The sequence below is a fragment of the Esox lucius genome, chromosome 12 (genome assembly GCF_011004845.1).
Source record: "Esox lucius isolate fEsoLuc1 chromosome 12, fEsoLuc1.pri, whole genome shotgun sequence".
In the NCBI taxonomy this organism is placed as follows: Eukaryota; Metazoa; Chordata; class Actinopteri; order Esociformes; family Esocidae; genus Esox; species Esox lucius.
This window is the reverse complement of record NC_047580.1, coordinates 18,790,927-18,811,239: the sequence shown is the minus strand read 5'-3', so window position 1 is coordinate 18,811,239 and position 20,313 is coordinate 18,790,927. Positions and strand designations below refer to the sequence as shown.

The following is a 20,313-nucleotide window of genomic DNA, read 5'->3' as shown; positions in this document are numbered from 1 at the left end:
GTGTCAAGAGCAGGGCGGGTCATTTCCATACCAGGCTGTATGTTCCACTTAAAAGCACCAACGATGTTGATAGCCTGATTGGCCACTTGATGAGAATAATAGAATAATGAGGGCATGCTGGTTCAGAAAGCCTGAAAAAGGACATGTAAGTGTTTTTATTCAGAAAGCTTTGCTTCCATAGTTCGGAAATAATGGCGTTCTTTGTGAGAGCGGTTTCCATTAAGAGGGTATTTCAGAACTTGGTCATTGTGCAAAAGGCCTCTACTGTAGGTTTCCTGGGTAACACCGCCAATGCCTGTCGCTAAGGGGTCAGCGGCGCTTAGCAACAGTTACGTCCACGGATACATTTTGGAAGAGTTTCCTCTCATCTTGATATGAAAGACGGAAAGTCCTGTGTATTCCAGTTCAGCCTACCAGAGGTGTGCCGCGTGTAATCTACAACCTAAGCCCTGCTGTCAAACAGATATGCCATAAAATGCACAAACACCTTTATTATACCAAAGCAAATACTTATTGCGAGTCAACAGCAAAAGACCCTGATTTATCATTTATTTAAAATGTATCATTCTGATTTATTCTGGCTATGGCAGCATATTGCTGATGTCTGCAGTAGAAATCAAGTGGGAAGAAAGATAAAAGAAAGAAACTAATAGGCATGTGTTTGAGCTGAATTACAGTCCATCTATACCTTTTGGCATAACACCAAATCACATTTCTGATGGATAACGTACTGTTAGGGAATGTGATTTATGGATTGATGTGGTTCAGCATGAATTATCATACAGTTGTCTAATCTGTATGTAAATGTAGCGTACATAACGGTAGTGTATTTCTCCTTGGATGCAGGTGGGAATGTGGGTCATGCAGCATGCAACTGCTTCACTGGAAATGAAATGACATGCATACAACAACACCAGGACTAACGCAGTAGAATACCTTAGCTGGTCTGTTTAGCTGGAGAATACATTTAAAAATGTCAAAGTGGAGGGAGAGAGACTGGGAAACATTCGGAGTATGGAATGTAGGCCCATAGAATTTGACTTCAGGCTATATTTGAGCAAAGGCAAAAGCACAACTTTTGTTGTATTTTTGCAGGATGTTCTGTCATGCCGTATGTTGTTCTGGTCTGTCTACTGGTCTGTCTACTGGTCTGTCTACTGGTCTGTCTACTGGTCTGTCTGTAGGCTAACAGATGTTTCCCCACAAGCCTCAGCGCTAGTTTCTTTGGTGAAAGATGGTTCCATGTGGAGTGGAATTTAATTACCAGGAACAATCTTCTGCCTATAAATGTAGATAAAGGGGCAGGAACAGAAGAGCCAGCAGTCCCAGATTGGAGGAGAAGATCGTCACAAGGATAAGAGAGCTGATAAGAGGCAGTGATGAGATAATATGAGTGGTCCGACTGTGTTTAGTGAGTTATATCTCTGTTAGTTCCACCAGGAGAATATACATAATGAAGCAAGGCCAAGGCTACAGAACCAATATCATCATTACTCTACCTACAGTAACACATTAAAGGCCTGAAAGTGGAAGGTCATCCAACTGCAATGGAGTCAAAACCAAGTAGTTTCCATGTTTTATTGGTCGTTGGCCCTAAACAATGCAGTGGATTAAACAAAGTAACTATCATGAAAATATATTTAAAAGTCTACACGAATACAACTAAGAAATGTACATCTGGTTTAACCTGACTAACCCCACCTCAGAACAGGGGCTCATTAGGGGGAAAAGTGCTGACTGATCCCTGATAGTTCTTAGTAAATGAGGAGCGTAAACAGGAGATGAAATTGATTGATTCAGCATTGCCCATCTTGAGGACACTCACAATTGCATTAGCATGGACCTCATGGCCTCAAAGTCACCTGGCTGCAGCAGTGTGGGAATGACGGCCATATTGATTGATGGCCATTGTCTTTGTGCCGAGCTGAGTGTGTGGGGGGTGAAGGAGAGGGGAGTGTGGGGGAGGGCGAACAGCGCACACCCCGGGGACTGAGTGTAATCTGCAGCATGTCTTTACCAGGGCTAGATTACTATTCAGGAGAGATCCATCAGATAAGGGCAGAGACAGAGACGGAGGAGTGATGTGGCCCAAGGCCGCTGCGTCACACGTAATCAGACTATCAATTAATCTGGAGATCCCAACAGAGGGGGGCAGAGGGAGATTCACAAGGGTAGGGGAGAAAGCACCATCTCAGGGTGGGGTTTATGTCAGGTTGAGATGGAGCTGGGGAGCGCTAGCCTACTCTCTTTACCAAACGTTCACTTCCTGTGGTACTCCCTTGGGTCACATACTCAGGCTAGGTGAGCACGAGGGAGGTCTGATGTCTCTTCCTGTTCAAGCCTTAATGTTTCACAGTTTCTGGAACAAAGGGTGAACAGTGATTTGTATGCTTTACATCGTGGTCTTCAAACAGTCACCCATAAAGTCAGTGCGCCCAGTACCCAGTATGTAACGCCGTCTACATCAGCCACTTCAACAGGTTTGGCTCCAGGTGAAATAATGAACACACTGTAAAGCCCATCTATATCCCTTACTATACTGATACATGTGTTTACTTTGTGCTCTTACCTAATGGGGCACTAGTTCTCAATGTCATTTTAAATGCATAGCCTGGTGCCTTGTGGGCTGTGTGTGTGTGTGTGTGTGGGGGGGGGGGGGGGGAAAGCAGATGGAAAGCCAACAGATGCTCTTGACGGCAGGGTGCTTCTGAAGGCCTTCATGTTGTATCATGCCAGGCAGCGCGTGTCAGCCACGGAAAGGACAACAATCAATCCTTCAGCGACCTGTTGGGGAAGGGTGTGTGCGCCGCGGACGTGATCCTCATTACTAAATTGCCACGGCACATCAATTGTCCTGTCGAAGGACGTCGGCCCAGGCTCTGACTTTTGACCTCCGGCGGTCAGAGGGGTTAAAGGTGAAACACTCGGCGGCAGACGGCTGGTCAACCCCCTACCGCAGGAACGCTCAGGTCCCACAGCATGGCCACATTCCCTTTCGCTGGGTCACACTGTCCAACTAAATGAAGAGCCACATCCTGCGCTTCGCTAATTATTTTACAAGATTCCCCGGGGTTCCTGTGACAACCAGATGGGTCACAGAAGGCAGCAGTCTGTAACATTACTACCAGACAGAGAAAGTGGGAGAGGAAGACCGGGGGAGAGTGGGTGCCGTGGAGAGAGAGGGGAGAGGAGACTCTCAATGTCAGCTTCCTGACATGCCACATTTTTCACTGAGATTGAGAAAACAAGTTTAATGCGCTGAATTGATGTCTTTGCTGATTTTGCAGATAATGCGATGAAAAGTCCCCTTTTTTTCTATACATAATGGGGGGTATACGATATTCAAAGTACATTAGAACAAGATCCATATTAAGAAAAAAACTTTACATTTACAGCAAATATTGTATGAATAAAAACCTTCTGAAACCAAGGCTTTCAGTGGGGAGAGTTCATTGGCCAGTACTCACCGAGGTGTTCTGACACTGGATACAGGAGCTGTTGAAGCGGACAGCGGGGATGCGCTGCACTTTGCCCTGGATACTGAACACACACTCATAATTCTTTTGTCCAGACTGGGGCTGAGGGAGGTTCCGAGCTCGCAATGTGATTGGACGAATGATCCCTGCAGGAACCAGGATGTCACTGGTGGGCAGAATCTGGGGACATCCCTGAAAATCAAGAATCCCAAAGTTACAAAGGAAACACACTTGTTAAACACTGTTAAACTTCTTAGCAAATCCAATCTCATTAGAATAAGAGAGGCCAGAACTGATTAATAAAAATAATCCTTCATTTAAACCTGGTCTTCATAGCTGAGGAAGACTTATTGATTCCAGCAGATGGAGTTGAAAGCAGCAGTGAGTTATGCCCACTAGCAGGCAGCTTGATGTCCCAATAGGGCAGAGGTACTCCTACATAGCCAGCCAGATGTCAGAGATCTGCACAGAGGCCATTAAAAGTGGAATAGCTTGAAACCAAAGCAAACTGAGGTTAAAATCCCTATTACACAGCTGTTGGATCCATCTCTGATTTTATGAGCCGCAGGTTTCTCCCGAAAATCATACTGATGAAGCGGGAAATGAATATCTTCCTTAGTCCTGCACGTCTGCCTGCGCTAGTAGAGGTTGAACACAGCCCCAGAGTGCAGAGACGGTCTGCAAATTTATCATAGGGATTCCTATTGACAATGCTGGAAACAACACATAAAAGATCTCCGAAGTCACAGGAAAGTCACTATTGATGCAAAGATTACAATCTGAGAAAATTGCTGATGTTGGCATCCCCACCCGAGATGCCAGAGCAGCCTAATGTCCCTTTGGACCCCTGTGTATTAAAGGATTTAGAATAATCTGTTATCCATTTAGCGCTGAACAATAATCAAGAAGGCTGTAAAAGCAATTTGCCAGACTGGAGGTGATAAATCAGAGGTCTGGACGGGCGGCGGCGGCGGGTGGCAGGGAGGGCGAGACGCTTCTCTGACTGCGGGACAGACACACTGAGAGCAAGCAGACGCCATGGTAACCATGTAACTCTGCAGCCCGGGAAGCCATTTGTAAAGGTTTGGATTTTGGTGCATTAAGAAATCAAATGTTCATGTTCCGTGGACTTTCTGCAAGGCGGCGTCGGTGACGGTGGACACAGGTGGGATGGTTGGTGGGGGGGGGGCGGGTCTGACTGCAATATGAATCAGATTTATCAGCAGGGCCGTTGAATTAACTCCAGTTCCAAAATGAGGACAGTGACTTTGACGGCTTCTCAACGCTGCTCTGTCAGTCTGACAGTTTGAGGTATGAAACCCCAAACCTCCTACAACTTTAATCACGTTAGACCGACTATCTTTGCACAGAGTACTTTTTTTTCAATTAGTCCAATATAGGTGCAGTGGGTCAGGTTGCTCCGGGCATGCCCATTGGACCGGATTACATTGGTAACTACTGTACATCAGAGTATAAGCAGCATCCCAAAAAGGCTTCAAGAGGCACATTACAGTCACATGATGCCTTCAACAGGTCTGCAGTGCCACAGCAGTCACAGAATTCCGGTGAGGAGTGCTTCAACTACTGAAGTAGACACATTATAAAACTAAAACTGCGATAACGCTTCAGAAGTACTTGTTTTTTAACTACTTTAGTAACACTTTATTTTGGGATCTGGAGATGTCCTCCATCTGGGCTCCATCAACTCCGGTCCAGGAGGGCTAAACTATTTCAGTTTTTTATTTCTACATGGTACTTAACTGAACTCACTTGTTGTCCCAGGTCTAACGTAGTCCATGATTAGATGGAGGATGCAAGCCTACCTGCTAACTCCAACTGTAGCCTTAACAAGAAGTAGTTTATCAACAATGTGTTGGGCCTCTGAGGAAACATGCAGTCTTTTGTTGCATGAAGCTAATAAAACCACCATCAAGCTGACTACAGCTGGACTGTACAGCTAGACCGCACTGCTAGAAAGCGCATGTAACAAAATAACTACCAGGTAGAAATGAAACAATGTTTCGACCCTCCAGGACACGAGAATCCATGTAGAGAATCCATCGATGGTCATCAAAAAGTGCAAAGTGTAACCACTAATTTAATTAGAAAAGCAAGAGTGCGCGTTTCAAGATTCCACATTTCAAAGTTAGTTGCTCATCCTTATAACAAATTATTTCATGGGTATGGAAAAATGCTTGTGTATCTCGCATTAAATTAATATTTAAAACGAGAGACCCTAACCCTAGCTTACATATTTATAAATACACCTGGATAAAGAAACCTGGATTTAATACATGGAAAGCATTGAGATCAGTGTACACAATACTGCAGTGTGTACTGAATGAGCGTGTGTATGGCCAGTGTGTGTGTGATTGAGCGTGTGTATGGCCAGTGTGTGTGTGTGATTGAGCGTGTGTATGGCCAGTGTGTGTATGATTGAGCGTGTGTATGGCGAGTGTGTGTGTGATTGAATGTGTGTATGGCCAGTGTGTGTGTGATTGAATGTGTGTATGGCCAGTGTGTGTGATTGAATGTGTGTATGGCCAGTGTGTGTGTGATTGAATGTGTGTATGGCCAGTGTGTGTGTGATTGAGCGTGTGTATGGCCAGTGTGTGTGTGATTGAGCGTGTGTATGGCGAGTGTGTGTGTGATTGAGCGTGTGTATGGCGAGTGTGTGTGTGATTGAGCGTGTGTATGGCCAGTGTGTGTGTGATTGAGCGTGTGTATGGCAAGTGCACGAAACAGCTCTACTGTGCAGATCAGAGCGTAGGGGAAGATAGGCTGTTAGTTTAACAATCAAATGGCCTGGGGGGAGAAGCTTTTTTCTCCGTCTCTCTGTCCTTGTTATGATGCTCCTGAACCATCTCTGTCTGCTAGATAGCAACAACGTGAACAGCTCACGTCTCAGGTGGCTGAGGTCCATGAGGATCTTTGTGACCTTTCTGTTGCTCCTTGTGGAGTAAATGTACTTGAGGGCGGGCAGTGTCTGATAGGGTGCAATCCAACATAGATCATTCTTCTGGTCATTCGAAATAATTGAAGGCTGTCTCAATGTCACTAGACAGTGTTCTCTGTTTTTGCTGCATTTGTGCGTAAGGAGAGAGGAATTTTTACTGCTTTCTCCCAGCGGAGTTTAGACGTTAATTAATTCCTCTGTCTGCCTTTCAGGGGAATTTAGTACAAGCGTAACCCCAAGACGCCACCACTATTTCCCCTTCATTCCTGTTTGCAAAATGTCATTAACAAGCTTTAATCGGCTGCATATTAGGAGTGAGACAAGAACAGGGTAAGTGGCTTGTTTATCAGAAACATTTGTGTGACATTCCAAAAAGCCTGAGGCAGGTACGTGAGTTTTGTCGTGATAAATTCAGACTCTCTTCACAGGCTGACAGGAGAATACATTTAAAGTAGACCACTCCACTGACATGAATACTATAACAGGTGCTATAACCGTTCGCGCTGGTTATGCTATAAGACGTGGAATACTTGTGAGGCTAATGCAAAAAGCCATGTGACAGAGGAGCAGTCCCTCTGTGGTCGCCCGACACTGTAACAGTAGTAGCCTCTGAGGCAGCTGTATCTCCCCCCAGAAGGGCCGATCCCTAATGCTGATTAGCACCCCATTAAGAAAGCTGGGCAGCTTACAGCCTGTTGACAGTGTTTCAATTAACCTTATTGTGCATTTCCCAGTTATCACACAGCTAAGCACTTTCCTCTGTTGAAACATTAAAAGCCAGACGACGGCAGGGCACTATCATTTTTCTCTTGTCGCCTCCCTCCCCCTCTTGCTCACTCTCTGAAAGCAAAAAAAAAAAAGGAAACAGGAAAAAGCGGCTGTTGCTGTTTCCATACAACTCCTGCATCGTTGCTTAGTCACTGATCTTTCCCATGCCTGCTCTCTTATTCGTCCAATGTATAGCCTCAGTCTGCTGTGAACTTTGGAATGGACTCCCTACACACACACACAAAAAAATAATCAAAATCCACTGAGAACTGTTCCAATTAAACGGTAGCTACACGGCAGGCTCTTCATTCTTCCTAATCAAACTCTAATTAGCACCTTCAACCCTCAACCTGGGAAATAAATGGATGGAATTTGCTCTTCTGGACTCCAGCGTCATCTACAACCTAGCAATGTAGAAATTAATATTTACTAACTAATAGGAATGCAAGCATAAAAGCGGTCTTGATATCATAGCTGCCAAGGAGAACGTCCTTGATGACAGAGTTCTTACTTTGACATGGCTCCTTAACTGGAACCTGTTGACCAGTATCCGGTACTTCCCGTTGCTTGAAAAATTATGTTCACCTTTTAGCGGCCAGAGATAACTTGAGTTGCCTCCTTATTAATTCTCCTCTTAAAAAACAGCCCCAGATAAGCTATTCAGAATAGCCCAGCCCAGGGTTGTTTTAGACAACATTGTAGCCTTGAGACCAACGCGAAGCCACTGAAGTGGAGAGAGAGAAGTGTGTGCTCCTGTATCTTTCACAGATCCATACATGAGATGAACGCCGTCTTCTCCGGAAGTTAGTGTGTGCCTGTGTTGGTCCTGCGACACACTTTACTTATTTCCTCATACCTGGGGAGAGGGTGCTCCTGATAAAACTAAATACATTTGCCAAGTACTAGAATCAGGCTAACTGCCTGTCTTATCAGAAGAAAATGAAATCATTAAGAATTCTAATTCAGGAATAGGCCTCTAATGATTTTGCCACACAGGATCAAAGGTTTCTGTAAAAAACAGAACCTAGATGAGTCACGTAGTTACAAAAGATTGACGTCGGACGTCCAAGATACACTGTGACCTCCACCATGATGAAAGCATGCAATACTTAATTATTATAAAAAGGACGATGCTGGTACCTCAGAGCCAGCCGGGTTACACACCTCTCATGTTCACATTTTGTTCGGGCACTTCCTGATTTCATTTCCAAATTGAGCACTGATGACAAAAGAGGATTCAAAGACACAGAAAGGACTCACATAAAGGCCATTAACAATAACTGTACCATGCAGGGAATCAATCTTGATGTTTAGCGCGCCAAGTGTTTTATAATGTATAAACAAGATAGCTTATCACTCTTGTTTGGCCTGAGAAGACGGGGGGGGGGGGGTGGTTGGGCTTGGCTTCACTGTGACTCTGTGGGGTCCGGCAAGGCTGTACAGTGGCCTCTGGTTACACAGTGAGTTATGAGCCACTCTGGTTTCTGTGGTGAAAGGGGGGGGGGGGGTCGGTAATGGGCTGCTGGTGACAGATGCACACAGTGTCACTTCCTGTCTTGCTGAGGCCCTGATCCTCTGTGGCCGTCCCCACCGCTGAGTGCCAGGACCACTGCCATGCTTCCTGCCGGGCTAATGGCTCCTCTGTCACTCATCCCACAATTAATTACTGGTAGTCTCTCGTTAATAAAAGGATGTCCCACTGAGACACAGCGCTGAGGGGAACAGAGGGTTGTTTTGGAGAGCCAAGCAGCGTGCTGTTTGATCTCAGGGGCCCTCTGGGAAAGGCCAATATGAAAATGTGTCTTTGAGCTCTCGCTAAGTATTAGGAGACTCAGCGAGATGCTTCCCCTGAGCTGGCGAGGTGCTCCCTATAAGGTTAAAGATCTGCGTGGTGTAATTAACTTTAGTGTAATGATTAATGTACAGGAAAATATGGGACAGAGCAGGCAGCAAAGAATCTATCTGCATTTGTGTCTATAGTCTCCGTGGCTGAATGTCTGGCAGGCTAGTTCCCCTCAGAAAATCGATTTGTACTCTGATCCTCCCCATTGAGGAGCTGATGCTGAGTATAAAAGAGCATTGTGAACAACTCTACTATCCCTCAGTTTTAACCGACCAATTCATTTCGTTAAAAACAACCTTCGTCTCAAACCAATTTCTAAACTCTAAACTGTCTGCAAATAACTTGTGATTTGGCTTGATAACACGTTTTTGATTTTGTAAAGAACATTTCAATCCACATCGGATCACTTTACATAAATAGAGCCTGTCTGTCTTTTGAAAGTAGAAAAGACAGAGTCAAAGACACTTTCATGTCCTTTTTGGATTATGGGATATAGTCTATATGCAAGCAGCAGCATCTACTGTACACTCAAATAATTAGATGATGTCTCTCACTGTGCCCCTTAATATATCAGTGGTCACAATTTCAGGACTTATTGTATCTAAAGGTGGAATAGGCCTCTTTATGAAAGATGGGAGAAGCATTGTTTTTTTATTTAATTAGAAAGCGCTCTTGCAGAAAATTCCACATCACTTATCAAAGTTAAAACTATTAATTATAGTACGGGAACACACTTAATATGCCATGGATAGCATCTGAACTACGTAAAACCGCCTGCACTTTTCTTACCCCACAGAAGTGGAATAAGCTACAAAATGAGCTCAGGCTTGAATGCCTTGTGCCCTTTAATTAATTTAGAGTACTACTGGAGGTTTTGCTTGAAGAAAAATGTGCCTACTTGTGATGTATGGTTATGTATTTGTTTGCTTTATGAAATGTTTTGAGTGCTACTGGATTTCATTGAATTATGAATTGCACTTCTATCACATACTATAAGAATGTATTGCTTTATCATGTGTACTGTATACATATAGTTACTGAGAAAAAAAGTTCTCAGCGATTTGTCTACAGTCGCTAAATAAAGGTAAATAAAAAAGTACTCTTAGTTGCTTTAATTCTACAGCACTTTCTGAACCCATATCAGGTTTAACAGGTTCCAAATATTCCATCTTCAGTTTACTGCCGTTCCTCCCTAAAAGGATCCTGTTTACCTCACTAATGAACCTGGTGGAGGACCGGTAATAAGGCGCCTCATATCCAATGTCAACAGCTACCTTAACTAAAGACAGCACATGACACAGTGCATGAACATGTTGAAGGGAAAGAGTAAATGTGACTTCTCGTCAACACGGGAGCCGAAGGGTTTCTGTTTTCATTTCTTCTGTCCTGGGAGCCGTACGGCTTTGTGGAGGACAGTGAGTTTGGACAGAGCTCAGCTGTTGTTCTGATGGAGTCCTATCTCTCTCTGCACACTCCTGGGCTGGAGAGGGCCACTGTGCTGCTGATTATACAGTAAGGCCTGGCTGGCAGGCGTGTCCTTGGAGAGACTTCGGGGCAGAAACCTGTTCAGAGCTGAGCAGTGCATCTCCTACCTCAGCCCTGCCTCCGTCAGTCTGTCTGTCTGAGAGCCCCTGTTGTATCTATGAAGCACCTCTCCAATCCAGGGCCAACACAGCCTTGGTAGCACACTGGAGGACAGGGCTGCAGATCAGACACGCTCAACTGAACACAATCACATATACAGACACAGGCTCCTAGAGACTGACAGAAAGACATGCACACAGGCACATACGCACGTACGCACGCACACACACACGTCAACTTCCTAACCATGTGGGGACCCAAAATGATAGTCTCATTTAAAATAGTGTTCCCTAACCCTGAACATTACCCTAAACCTAATCCTAACCCTGAATCCGTCCTCAAAATAGTAGAAGTAAAAACTAAAAAGTGTGCCCAGCAGGTCAGTAAAACCTGGACACACACACAGACACAATCTCAATCTTAAAACCTGTAGACACACATACACACAATCTCAAGCTTAAAACCTGGAGACACACATACACACAATCTCAAGCTTAAAACCTGGACACATTGATCACTGGACAGAATTACTGTCAGTTGAATAATAGACCCCTGTGCTAAGTAGAGAAACCCCACTCTGGCAGCTGGCCCCGGTCAACATTGATTTCCTCCGCCCCCGCCCTGGCTTAACTTTACAGAAAATGACAGTCAGGTTGTTTATTCACAACATACCAGTCTAAGCCTGGCTTTCAAACCCTCCTGTGACACGTGTGCGGGTTTGCAAATCACCCTCTCTTTCTTTCCCCGTGGGTGCAGAGGAAGAGGATACGATACTGGCCGGCTTCTCCACCATATTCCCCCTCCAGTATCAACAGTGCATGAGTCACTCTTTTTCGCTGAGTAATTCCTTTTTTTCAGGGGAGATAAGGAGATTGTCAATGGTTGTGCCGGGGGCAAGGAGGCTGGGGGAGGTAGTGACGGGCGGGTTGGCACATCCTTGCCCGCTCCGCTGCTGGCTGCCTCTGTCTGATAAGCCTAGATAAGGCATCTCTTTGATGTTCAGTTAAGTGTAAAATTAAAATGTGCCAGAAGCCGAAGGGTGCGTGTTTCCACCCCCGTGATACAAAGGGAGGCTGCTCCTCTTTTCTCTTAATTTCCCTTCTCTCTCCTACCCCTAGTCACTCCCGAGTCTTATTCTGAACAGAGATGGTTCCTCTTGTAAAGTAAGGTCGTTGTTAATTAAGGGAGCTCTTCTTATATGATGCTTGTATTAGTCTCCAATGTCTGTCAAATGACTTTTCATCTTTCCCATATTCCCATTCATTATTCATTGTAATTCTATAATAATGAAGGCAATTTGCCTCGTTCTGTTCAACTAAATGTTTGTTAGTCTATCATCATGTGTCATCAATCAACAGAACAAGGATGTTTACAAGTTGGTGAGAATTCTGCAGGAGGACAACAACAACAGATGGCTTGTCGGCCCTGTCTGCAATCCAGTCATATGAAGGTTGTTAAGGTGCATCTCTTTCTACTGTTTGACATCACTTGGTTAAAACAACCACTGCAGCAAAGTTACAGGGTTGAGTCAAAGTCTCAATGCCCTTCACTTATACCCTGGACTTCTCAACTGGTCTGATGCCCAGTGAAGTGTGTAATCAATGTGTTCTGAGATACTGAGAAAGAAAGAGGGGGTAAAGATTGATGCAAAGCCATTACGAGATCCAGCCTTTTGTGACACTCTGTCACTAAGCCATCATTAGGCCAAGTTTGATGGCTTGGCGCTCATAGGGGCATAGGAAAATGAGCATTTATAGACAAATTAAGGTTTTATACATAACATGAATTAACTACACATTGTACCAAACACGGCTCTCAAATAGAAATGTCACAGGCAGCACTGGTGTTCTTAACTAAACAAATCAACTTGGAGTACAACATGAAGTTTAAAGGTAGTGGAAATAGATAAGATAATAATCTACAGCGTACACTGGACCTAAATAAATCCTCTTTACTGCTCAACCTAATATCCTGAAGAATTTATAAGATTTCTTGTTATAGGTTGTTGTTTTGGTGATAAGAGTAAACAAGATATACATACTCATTATACATAGACACATATGTATACATTTTGAATATAGATCTATTTGTATTTTTACAAAATTCTATTTGACCAAGCCAGAGAAGTACGGATTGATTGTGTAAATAAATTGCTCTGATCAAAATACTTGGGTGAAATGTGGACTTGTAGTTGTAATATTGGAGTTATAGTTGGGAGGATATCCAACTTATTAACTTATCCAACTTATTGCAAAAAAATGTATATACACAACTGGTAGTATATAACTGGTGGTTTGCATGACAGTAGCTACTGCAAAAGCTAAAGACAATTTAGTTCACCAGCTAGCTATTTAGTGATTAGGGTTAGCAATGGGCATTAGCAATATTTATAGGGACATGCAATATTTATAGGGAAAACTATATAGTTTTCTTAAAGAGATTTATTAAAATATCACTCCAGGTTGTGCAGCCTAATATTTTGTCATAGAATTGTTGTACCACCCCATTTGCATATTCTTAACCAGGAAGCTAGTGACATTTTTTTCTGGTTCACCAGTCAGCTCATGCTCCCATTTCCTGCATAAATATTTGTGAGGGAATAATACTACCACGCATCTTGAAACGCCTGTATAAATATTTTAAACTTAATTCTCATTTGAAACTATTTGAAACTAAATTTAATAGGACAAAGAAAGATATGTTTAAGACGTAACGGGAATTTACGCTAGTTCCCTAACAGTGCAGACTACGTGACACAGTTTGAGTGAATGTTCAGACTGTGTGGATCACACGCGCAACACTGGGAGCAGTGTGTTAGATTATGGGCTCAACCAGCCACAGGTTCACAGGGCTGTGACTGGGGTGGATTTTCAACAGGCTGTTAACGACCACAGCACTGAGGTCAAGTGAATAATAAAACCAGACAGGCAGCTCCAAGGACACCCTCGCCGTCACCCCGGAAGCCTCATCCTGTGCTCAGCCTGCTGTGAGATGACCATTCATTAATGTCTGTGTGGCCAGTGTGAACTCTTACCTCCACGCTGCTTACGCGTCCCTCCTGGAAGGAGCACTCAGCCAGGTTGTTGGTGCAGATGTGACGGTATTTACACCAGTTGCATGGGAAGGGGCTGCTCACACAGGAGGTGCACCTGGGGAGGAGGGGGAGGGGGAACAATGAGATGAAACAGACTGACTTCATCAAAAGAGAACTTCCGTCTGTGTGGATGAGAGGGGCAGCCTGCAGAGCTCCTGATCAACACGTCACAAAGCTCTATGCAGCCGACAACCCCGCTGGGCTGGGCCAGCATCGTCATCCAGCTGCCTTTCAGTCGAAAGAAAATGATTTACGGGCCCTTAAAGCTGTTCCAGCTGCAATCAAAATGTAGAAAACGCATCCAAGAAGCATGACACACCTGTGGTTAACAGTCGAACCATCAACGGTAACCAGTACAGCATGACTCTCAATGCATTGGAAAAGACAGAACAGAAACTCAGGTTGTTCCCTTTTGGTTGGGCACTCGGTACGACACTAGGGTTAAGACTCAAACTTTAATGAAAAACATCATACAGTTGGTGAGACGACAAGCATAATTTCACTGAGTTTGTTCTTAGGAAAACTACCAAAATAAGTTTTCCTAAGAGCACTTTGTGCTAAGCTTTGTTTGTTTCATAATTTATTCAGAAACATACAAAATGAGTCTCTAATCTGCTTACCTCGGCTAACTTGTGGTCACAGAGAAGGTTGCAAATAAAGCCTTTGTGGCACTGTTTTGGCAAAAAAAAAATTGACCTGTCTACGAGTTCTCTTGTTGAAAATAGCCTCCATCAAGAATTGCTTGGCGATTCATTTGGGGCTGGACAAAGTGTCTATCAGGACGTGGGAAGGGTTTTTCACAACCTCATCTGGCAGTATGCCCTGCAAAGGCTTGGGAAAACAGCACAGTGGCAGGCATAACAACTTTGCCAGGGGCTGTGTCTCCCCTATCTTGTTAGTTATCCTGATGTAGCCTGACTGACTGGATAAACTAATCCATGAAGGTTCCCTGCTGGCCCATTTCAGTTTCTTGGTTTAGATGTATGTTCCTTCTCCCCCCATCAAGAAGGTAGCAAAATGCAGTCTGTCTCTCCGCTGCAACTTTATTGTGCCTCATTCAGGAGAGTTGGTGTCCTCCTTCCCCACAGAGATGCCTGCCTGTTTCCCTGGGACTGATGTCTATGGCGCCAATTACTGACCTAGTAGAGACCCCAAACTAGTACTACAGGGCCCCCCATGGGCAGAGTCTTATCACACAAGGGTTTCAGCACACATGACTCCCTGCAGGGTTGAGTGCCTTGTGGGCGAGTGACTCAATAAGTTCTCAGGTTTGTATGTTGGTTCTACTAAGCTGTATCTATCATATCATTTAATAATCAATACATAGGATTTCTGCATCTAAGTCCAATTATCAGTTATAAACATTTTCTTATCAAATGGTGCCGGTAACTCAATCTATTTTTCCCGGTGCATCAGAGACAGTTGTTAATCGTTACACTGAGATTCATCTTGTAGAACTCTGCCTGCAGCCCATTGACTAAAAAGTATTCAACTGAAAATACAATTGACAGTCGCTCAAAATAATTAATAAATTGTTCTTTCTAAACATTTCTTCATGATGCTACTTGCCTTGATCTATTTTTCTCTGTGAACTGAGCTGGAGGACAGATTATCCTGCTAATATTGTGGTAGAACTTTGTTGCCAGCCACTTGAATAAACAACAAAATTGAATGAGTCACAAGAGAAATGAGTCATGACTCTAAAGTGAGCAAAAAAAGTATTTCAAAAAGGCCAAATCGTTCACAAATTGCACATCACTAGCTCAGACCGATAACATAAAGGTGGTGGCATTTTTCAGCAGACGGCTATTGAATCTGTCCTTCTACACATTGTATTCTGTTTTCACGGTCACATCTTCCCGGTCAACTCTCCTGTGTGCAGATCTATTTTGCGGGGTATTCACCAAATGGAGTTGCACCCCTGGGTATGTAGAGTTGTGTTTTTCTCGCTGAGAGACCAGAGCACTTGTCCTCTCACCTGGTCTTGTTCAAGGTGTGATGGTATAATGTTCTCCAGTGAATTCGTGTGTTTGAACGCTAACCCATTAGTGTTGAATCTCGCTCCCTCCTTCACAGAACCAAGGTTATAGACCAATTTTTTTTTTCCTTCCACCTTTGCTGTTCTGCTCTCATTCTGACCCTGTTTGTGTTTCCCTCCACCCCTATGCTCTGAAGCCTATTGCATTCTGAGCACAAAATGTCTGTATGAGGAGAGGAATATACACTTTGTCCCATACTAATCATATTCTTCCTCTGGAGGCACGGCTCAAATCCCCTTTGGAGGGTACTCAGCAGTCTGCTCACACTGGATCCTAAGCTACACTACACTGTATAATCTCTAGGCTGACAGTAAAATGCTGAGCTGCTGCCTCCCTGTTGGTATGCAGGGATATCGGAAAGCATTTTGCAGGCAAGCTACATTTCATATAGTACACCTGGATGTATAATACCAAAACATTTTCAGTCTGGTGGGTTGACCATGGTAATAGAGCGCTTGAGTCCGTGTATTCATACAGATTTACAACGCCTGCTTCAGACATATAGTAAACCTCAGCAGCCCTAACTCTGGTAAAGGGAATGAAAATGCTGGCTATAATATGAGGGCTTTGAGTGCCACTGGCTGCAGGCTAATGCAGTGCAACCTTCCACTGCGGAGGTAGGGAATCTGCTGTAGATACTGTGTGCAGATCAGCATGTCTTGACTGAAATATGCAATATGCTGCGTCAGGGGTAAAAACTCCATCAATTCACTTTGGTCTAATTTCAGTGAAGCCTGAGAAACACAGCACCGGCAAAACTTGACACACTGATAAAGTGAGTTTAATTTCTAACAGCATTGCGTAGAAGTAGCCTTTTGGACTGGTGTATTTAGAAACTGGTGATAACATTGGCTATTTGGGGCTAGTTTCTGAGTGCCAAAATGTGTAGGTCTGACTGGATTTATTCCAAATATACAAGGGGGTCTGGTTGATATATGAACGCCTGTGGAAAATATGATTGACAGGTAAATAATGGAGACAAGAAAGGGGGAACTGAGAGGTATTGCTGGGGAGAAAGGAGAGTCTTAAAAGGTAGCCTAGAGATTTCATAATGTCTCACCTTCCAGGGTTACAAAAAGCAGCTTTTGTGCTGAAATGCCTAAAATGCCAGGGGGAGATTTGGTGAAAGTGTATAATCAGTCAGAGCCTAGCTTCATCGCTAGTGTCCTTCCTTTTCACAGGTGGTCATTATCCCAGAGGATGCAAGGCATGGAGCTCTTACAGCAGGGTGACTAAAGAATTGTGGGAGAAGAAAATGGGAACCAACCTAACTGGGGTGAGTGAGCGCTTTCCACCAGCAACACCAGAGGGGGAAACAATTCAAGGGCTAAATGTTCCCACAGGGTTTTTGTGAAAACAGGAAATCTGGCATAGGCTCCAGGCAGACCGCTCTGGCAAGGTAGGCCTCTGCCCAGGTTGCCATGGCAACTGGCGAGCCCAGCATGGATTATGTTGCCCTGCTTCCTAGAGAATTGATTGTTGTGTATGTATTCTGCCAGCCGGCAAGGCAATTTATTTTTGGATATAAAAGCACCTTAATGTAGTTGCAAACAAATAATTGTAAGCGCGTTTGAATGTGATAGACTGAGCTTGCCAGACCGCAGATACATTTTAGCAAAATGCATGCTAACTTGTTACCATAAACTGTGAGGCAACATGTTAATTTAAAAACAATAGCAATATTAACATATTTCTGTACGACACTGTGTGTGAGAAAATAACATTGACACCCACACTACTGACCCAGAATCTGGGCAACTGAAGTGCAAATGCGGACATATGCTAGTAAAACGTTGCTGCTCCACAAACAGAGCAGAAGAAAGATAGGACGTAAGGCGTGGAGCTCATCACTCCACTGAGGCTGTGGCCAGTGAGAGTCTCTGAACGTGGGGCTCGAACTGGTCCTAGGAAGGATGCACAATTTCATTGTTCTGAATGCCTGTACTCCATGTGAGGCTGTCTGACTGCCAGTACTCCATGTGAGGCTGCCTGACTGTCCGTACTCCATGTGAGGCTGCCTGACTGTCAGTACTCCATGTGAGGTTGCCTGACTGTCTGTACTCCATGTGAGGCTGCCTGAATGTCAGTACTCCATGTGAGGCTGCCTCAATGTCAGTACTCCATGTGAGGCTGACTCAATGTCTGTACTCCATGTGAGGCTGCCTGACTGTCCGTACTCCATGTGAAGCTGCCTGACTGCTAGTACTCCACTTGAGGCTGCCTGACTGTCAGTACTCTGTGTGAAGCTGCCTGACTGTCCGTACTCCATGTGTGTCTGCCTGACTGCCTGTACTCTATGTAAGGCTGTTGCTCCAAACCAGGACCATCTCAAATCATATTAGCGAGCAGCATCTGGCCAGTCAGTCCAGGATGTTATCTAGACTCTTGTCCTTTGGTCATATGATGGATAACAGGGACAAGGAAGGTGGACCAAAAGGCAGCAGAGGCACATCGATTTGCGTGTACTGTACATGATTGCCATTTCTCATTGACTATGTCAGTGTAATTATGTGTCTTTGTGTTTTCGAAACTCATCAGGCAATATGTGATTTCATAACATTAAAATTGTATAGCATCATGAAGACAACTTGACAAGGAGACAAGAATGACTACATCCACATTACAAAAAGAGGCCAGCTGTTTCTTGTCGAGTCTGTCTTTTAGCCTGACGTTGCTTCACAGCACTGTGGAAATCAAACACTGAAACAATCAATGTTAAGACACTGAACACTTCTCCGTCTTATCCTTGAGATGAGAGCTAGATGTACGATCATACAGATGCTAAATCTTAATTTGAGTCAGTTTTCTAAGACATTATAATGATCCTGTTGATACAGGAAATGTTAGTTGTTATCAAGGATTATAATGAGGTTATAGAGGTTGTTAGATTTTTGTTAGGGAAAATTAAATCTGACATTTTAAAAAGGAAATAACCACCTTCAGAATACTTTTTTGATCTGGAAGACACTACAAATTTGCACTTCCTGCTTTGCAGGATTATTCCTGCGACAACAAGACAGTCATATTATGATAAGGTTTTTTTGGTATCTTGGATACTTACGACTGTAGCACACTGCAGTTGTAGAAGATGAAGTCAGTGGTGATGAATTTGTGCCCTGTCTCCTTGGACTTCAGGGAGAGCTTGACCAATCGCTTGTCACCTGGAAAGACCCACGGTAAATCTAATGCTCAAGAAAAACGTATCCATATATCCAAGGTCTTATACCCCAGTTAAATTACTGTCTTTTTTCTAGGCAAATTCAATAATGTGGATGTTGATAAAACATTTCTGATTGCTCCTGCCTTTTATCTGCAATTTCCATTACCAAAAGAAGTGCACTTATGGTCCAAAACAGGAAGCCTGCAAACAGATGTACTCTTTTATTTGACTATCTCTGATTGTCCAATTACACCTGCAGGCCTGACTTCCAGATAATTGGCAAAACATTTCCAGTGGACTTTTAATAATCACTATTAATGGAACAAAACATGGGCTACTCTTTTCAGGTTTCCAACCCATAAGAGCGTTTAGTTCTGTTTCCACCATGTCCACATGACGGCAGACACATTACAGCAGATACGACACAACTTACTGAGGTAGATGAAAAGGTTTAGATGAGAACTAGCCATAAAAAAAATAGTGATATTAATATAAAAAAATAAAAAAAAAGAGACCACTTTTTCGTATAACACGCAGTGTGGGTGCCAGGACAGTGAGTTTCCATTCAAAGTCACCTGGATTACTAGTGTTGGAAAATGTTCTTCTGATTGTTGAAGTAACTACAGATGAAAAGTGGGATCTGATAGAAGACTTACCGTATCCCTGTGTGAGGGAGGGCACATCTCTGAGGGACGGAGACATACACAGCACCTGTCCCTTGGCCAGCACCTCCCCTGGGCTCTCTGTCAACTCCTCAAACACACACATCACCCCGGCTGACAGGCTGGGCACGTTGACCACTTTCACACTCAGCTGGAGGGAGGAGAGGGGCGAGTGAGATAATAGCAGGGGTGTGGGGTGGAAGTGGTGGAGAATTATACAGGTGAGAGGTGGTTGTCTCTGATTTCCTTGGATCCCAGTAAAAGTCAGAACCAATATTTATGTAAGTCAACCGAGATCGCCCACAAGCTGTCATTTCCAGTGGAAGGCTAGTGAAGCCGAATAGGCAGAAACTAGGAAAGTCGGTGGGCAGGATCATATTAGGCAATACTGGTTGATTCTAACGTGTGTCTGTTAGGAAACGCCTACTCTTTGAAGTGCATGTTTGCAATAACTCAATTCGACTTGCCCTCCTTCTGAACAATGGAATTATTTAAAATTGTGAAGTCTACCAAACGAATTCCACTCTGCTCACAACATATTTTACTTTTGGGAACAGAAAGAAATTTAATCGATGACAAAAATCAGCAGGTTTGCTCTAGTTTTTGCTTTGAGTGCCATGGCACTAGGTTTCCTCTCCCTGTAGAGAGTGGAAATTATGCTAAGTTACTTCAGATTTATACATCCTGTGAGCTATCTGGTTCCTTGCCTATATGTGATCAGATTAATACCA

At 43.8% G+C, this 20,313-nt stretch overlaps 1 protein-coding gene across 2 annotated transcripts in view; it reads right to left on the bottom strand.

The window, feature by feature from the left end:
* plxna3 (plexin A3) overlaps positions 1–20,313 on the bottom strand; it is a 132,580-nt gene that overhangs the window by 29,421 nt on the left and 82,846 nt on the right. For both annotated transcript variants that reach the window (XM_020051967.2, XM_034295976.1), the window contains 4 exons: positions 19,577–19,733; positions 18,822–18,921; positions 13,662–13,776; positions 3,468–3,668 (listed from right to left, as the gene is read on the bottom strand). In XM_020051967.2, coding sequence (XP_019907526.1) covers positions 3,468–3,668; positions 13,662–13,776; positions 18,822–18,921; positions 19,577–19,733 — 573 coding nt within the window. The remainder of the gene's footprint in view (positions 1–3,467; positions 3,669–13,661; positions 13,777–18,821; positions 18,922–19,576; positions 19,734–20,313) is intronic.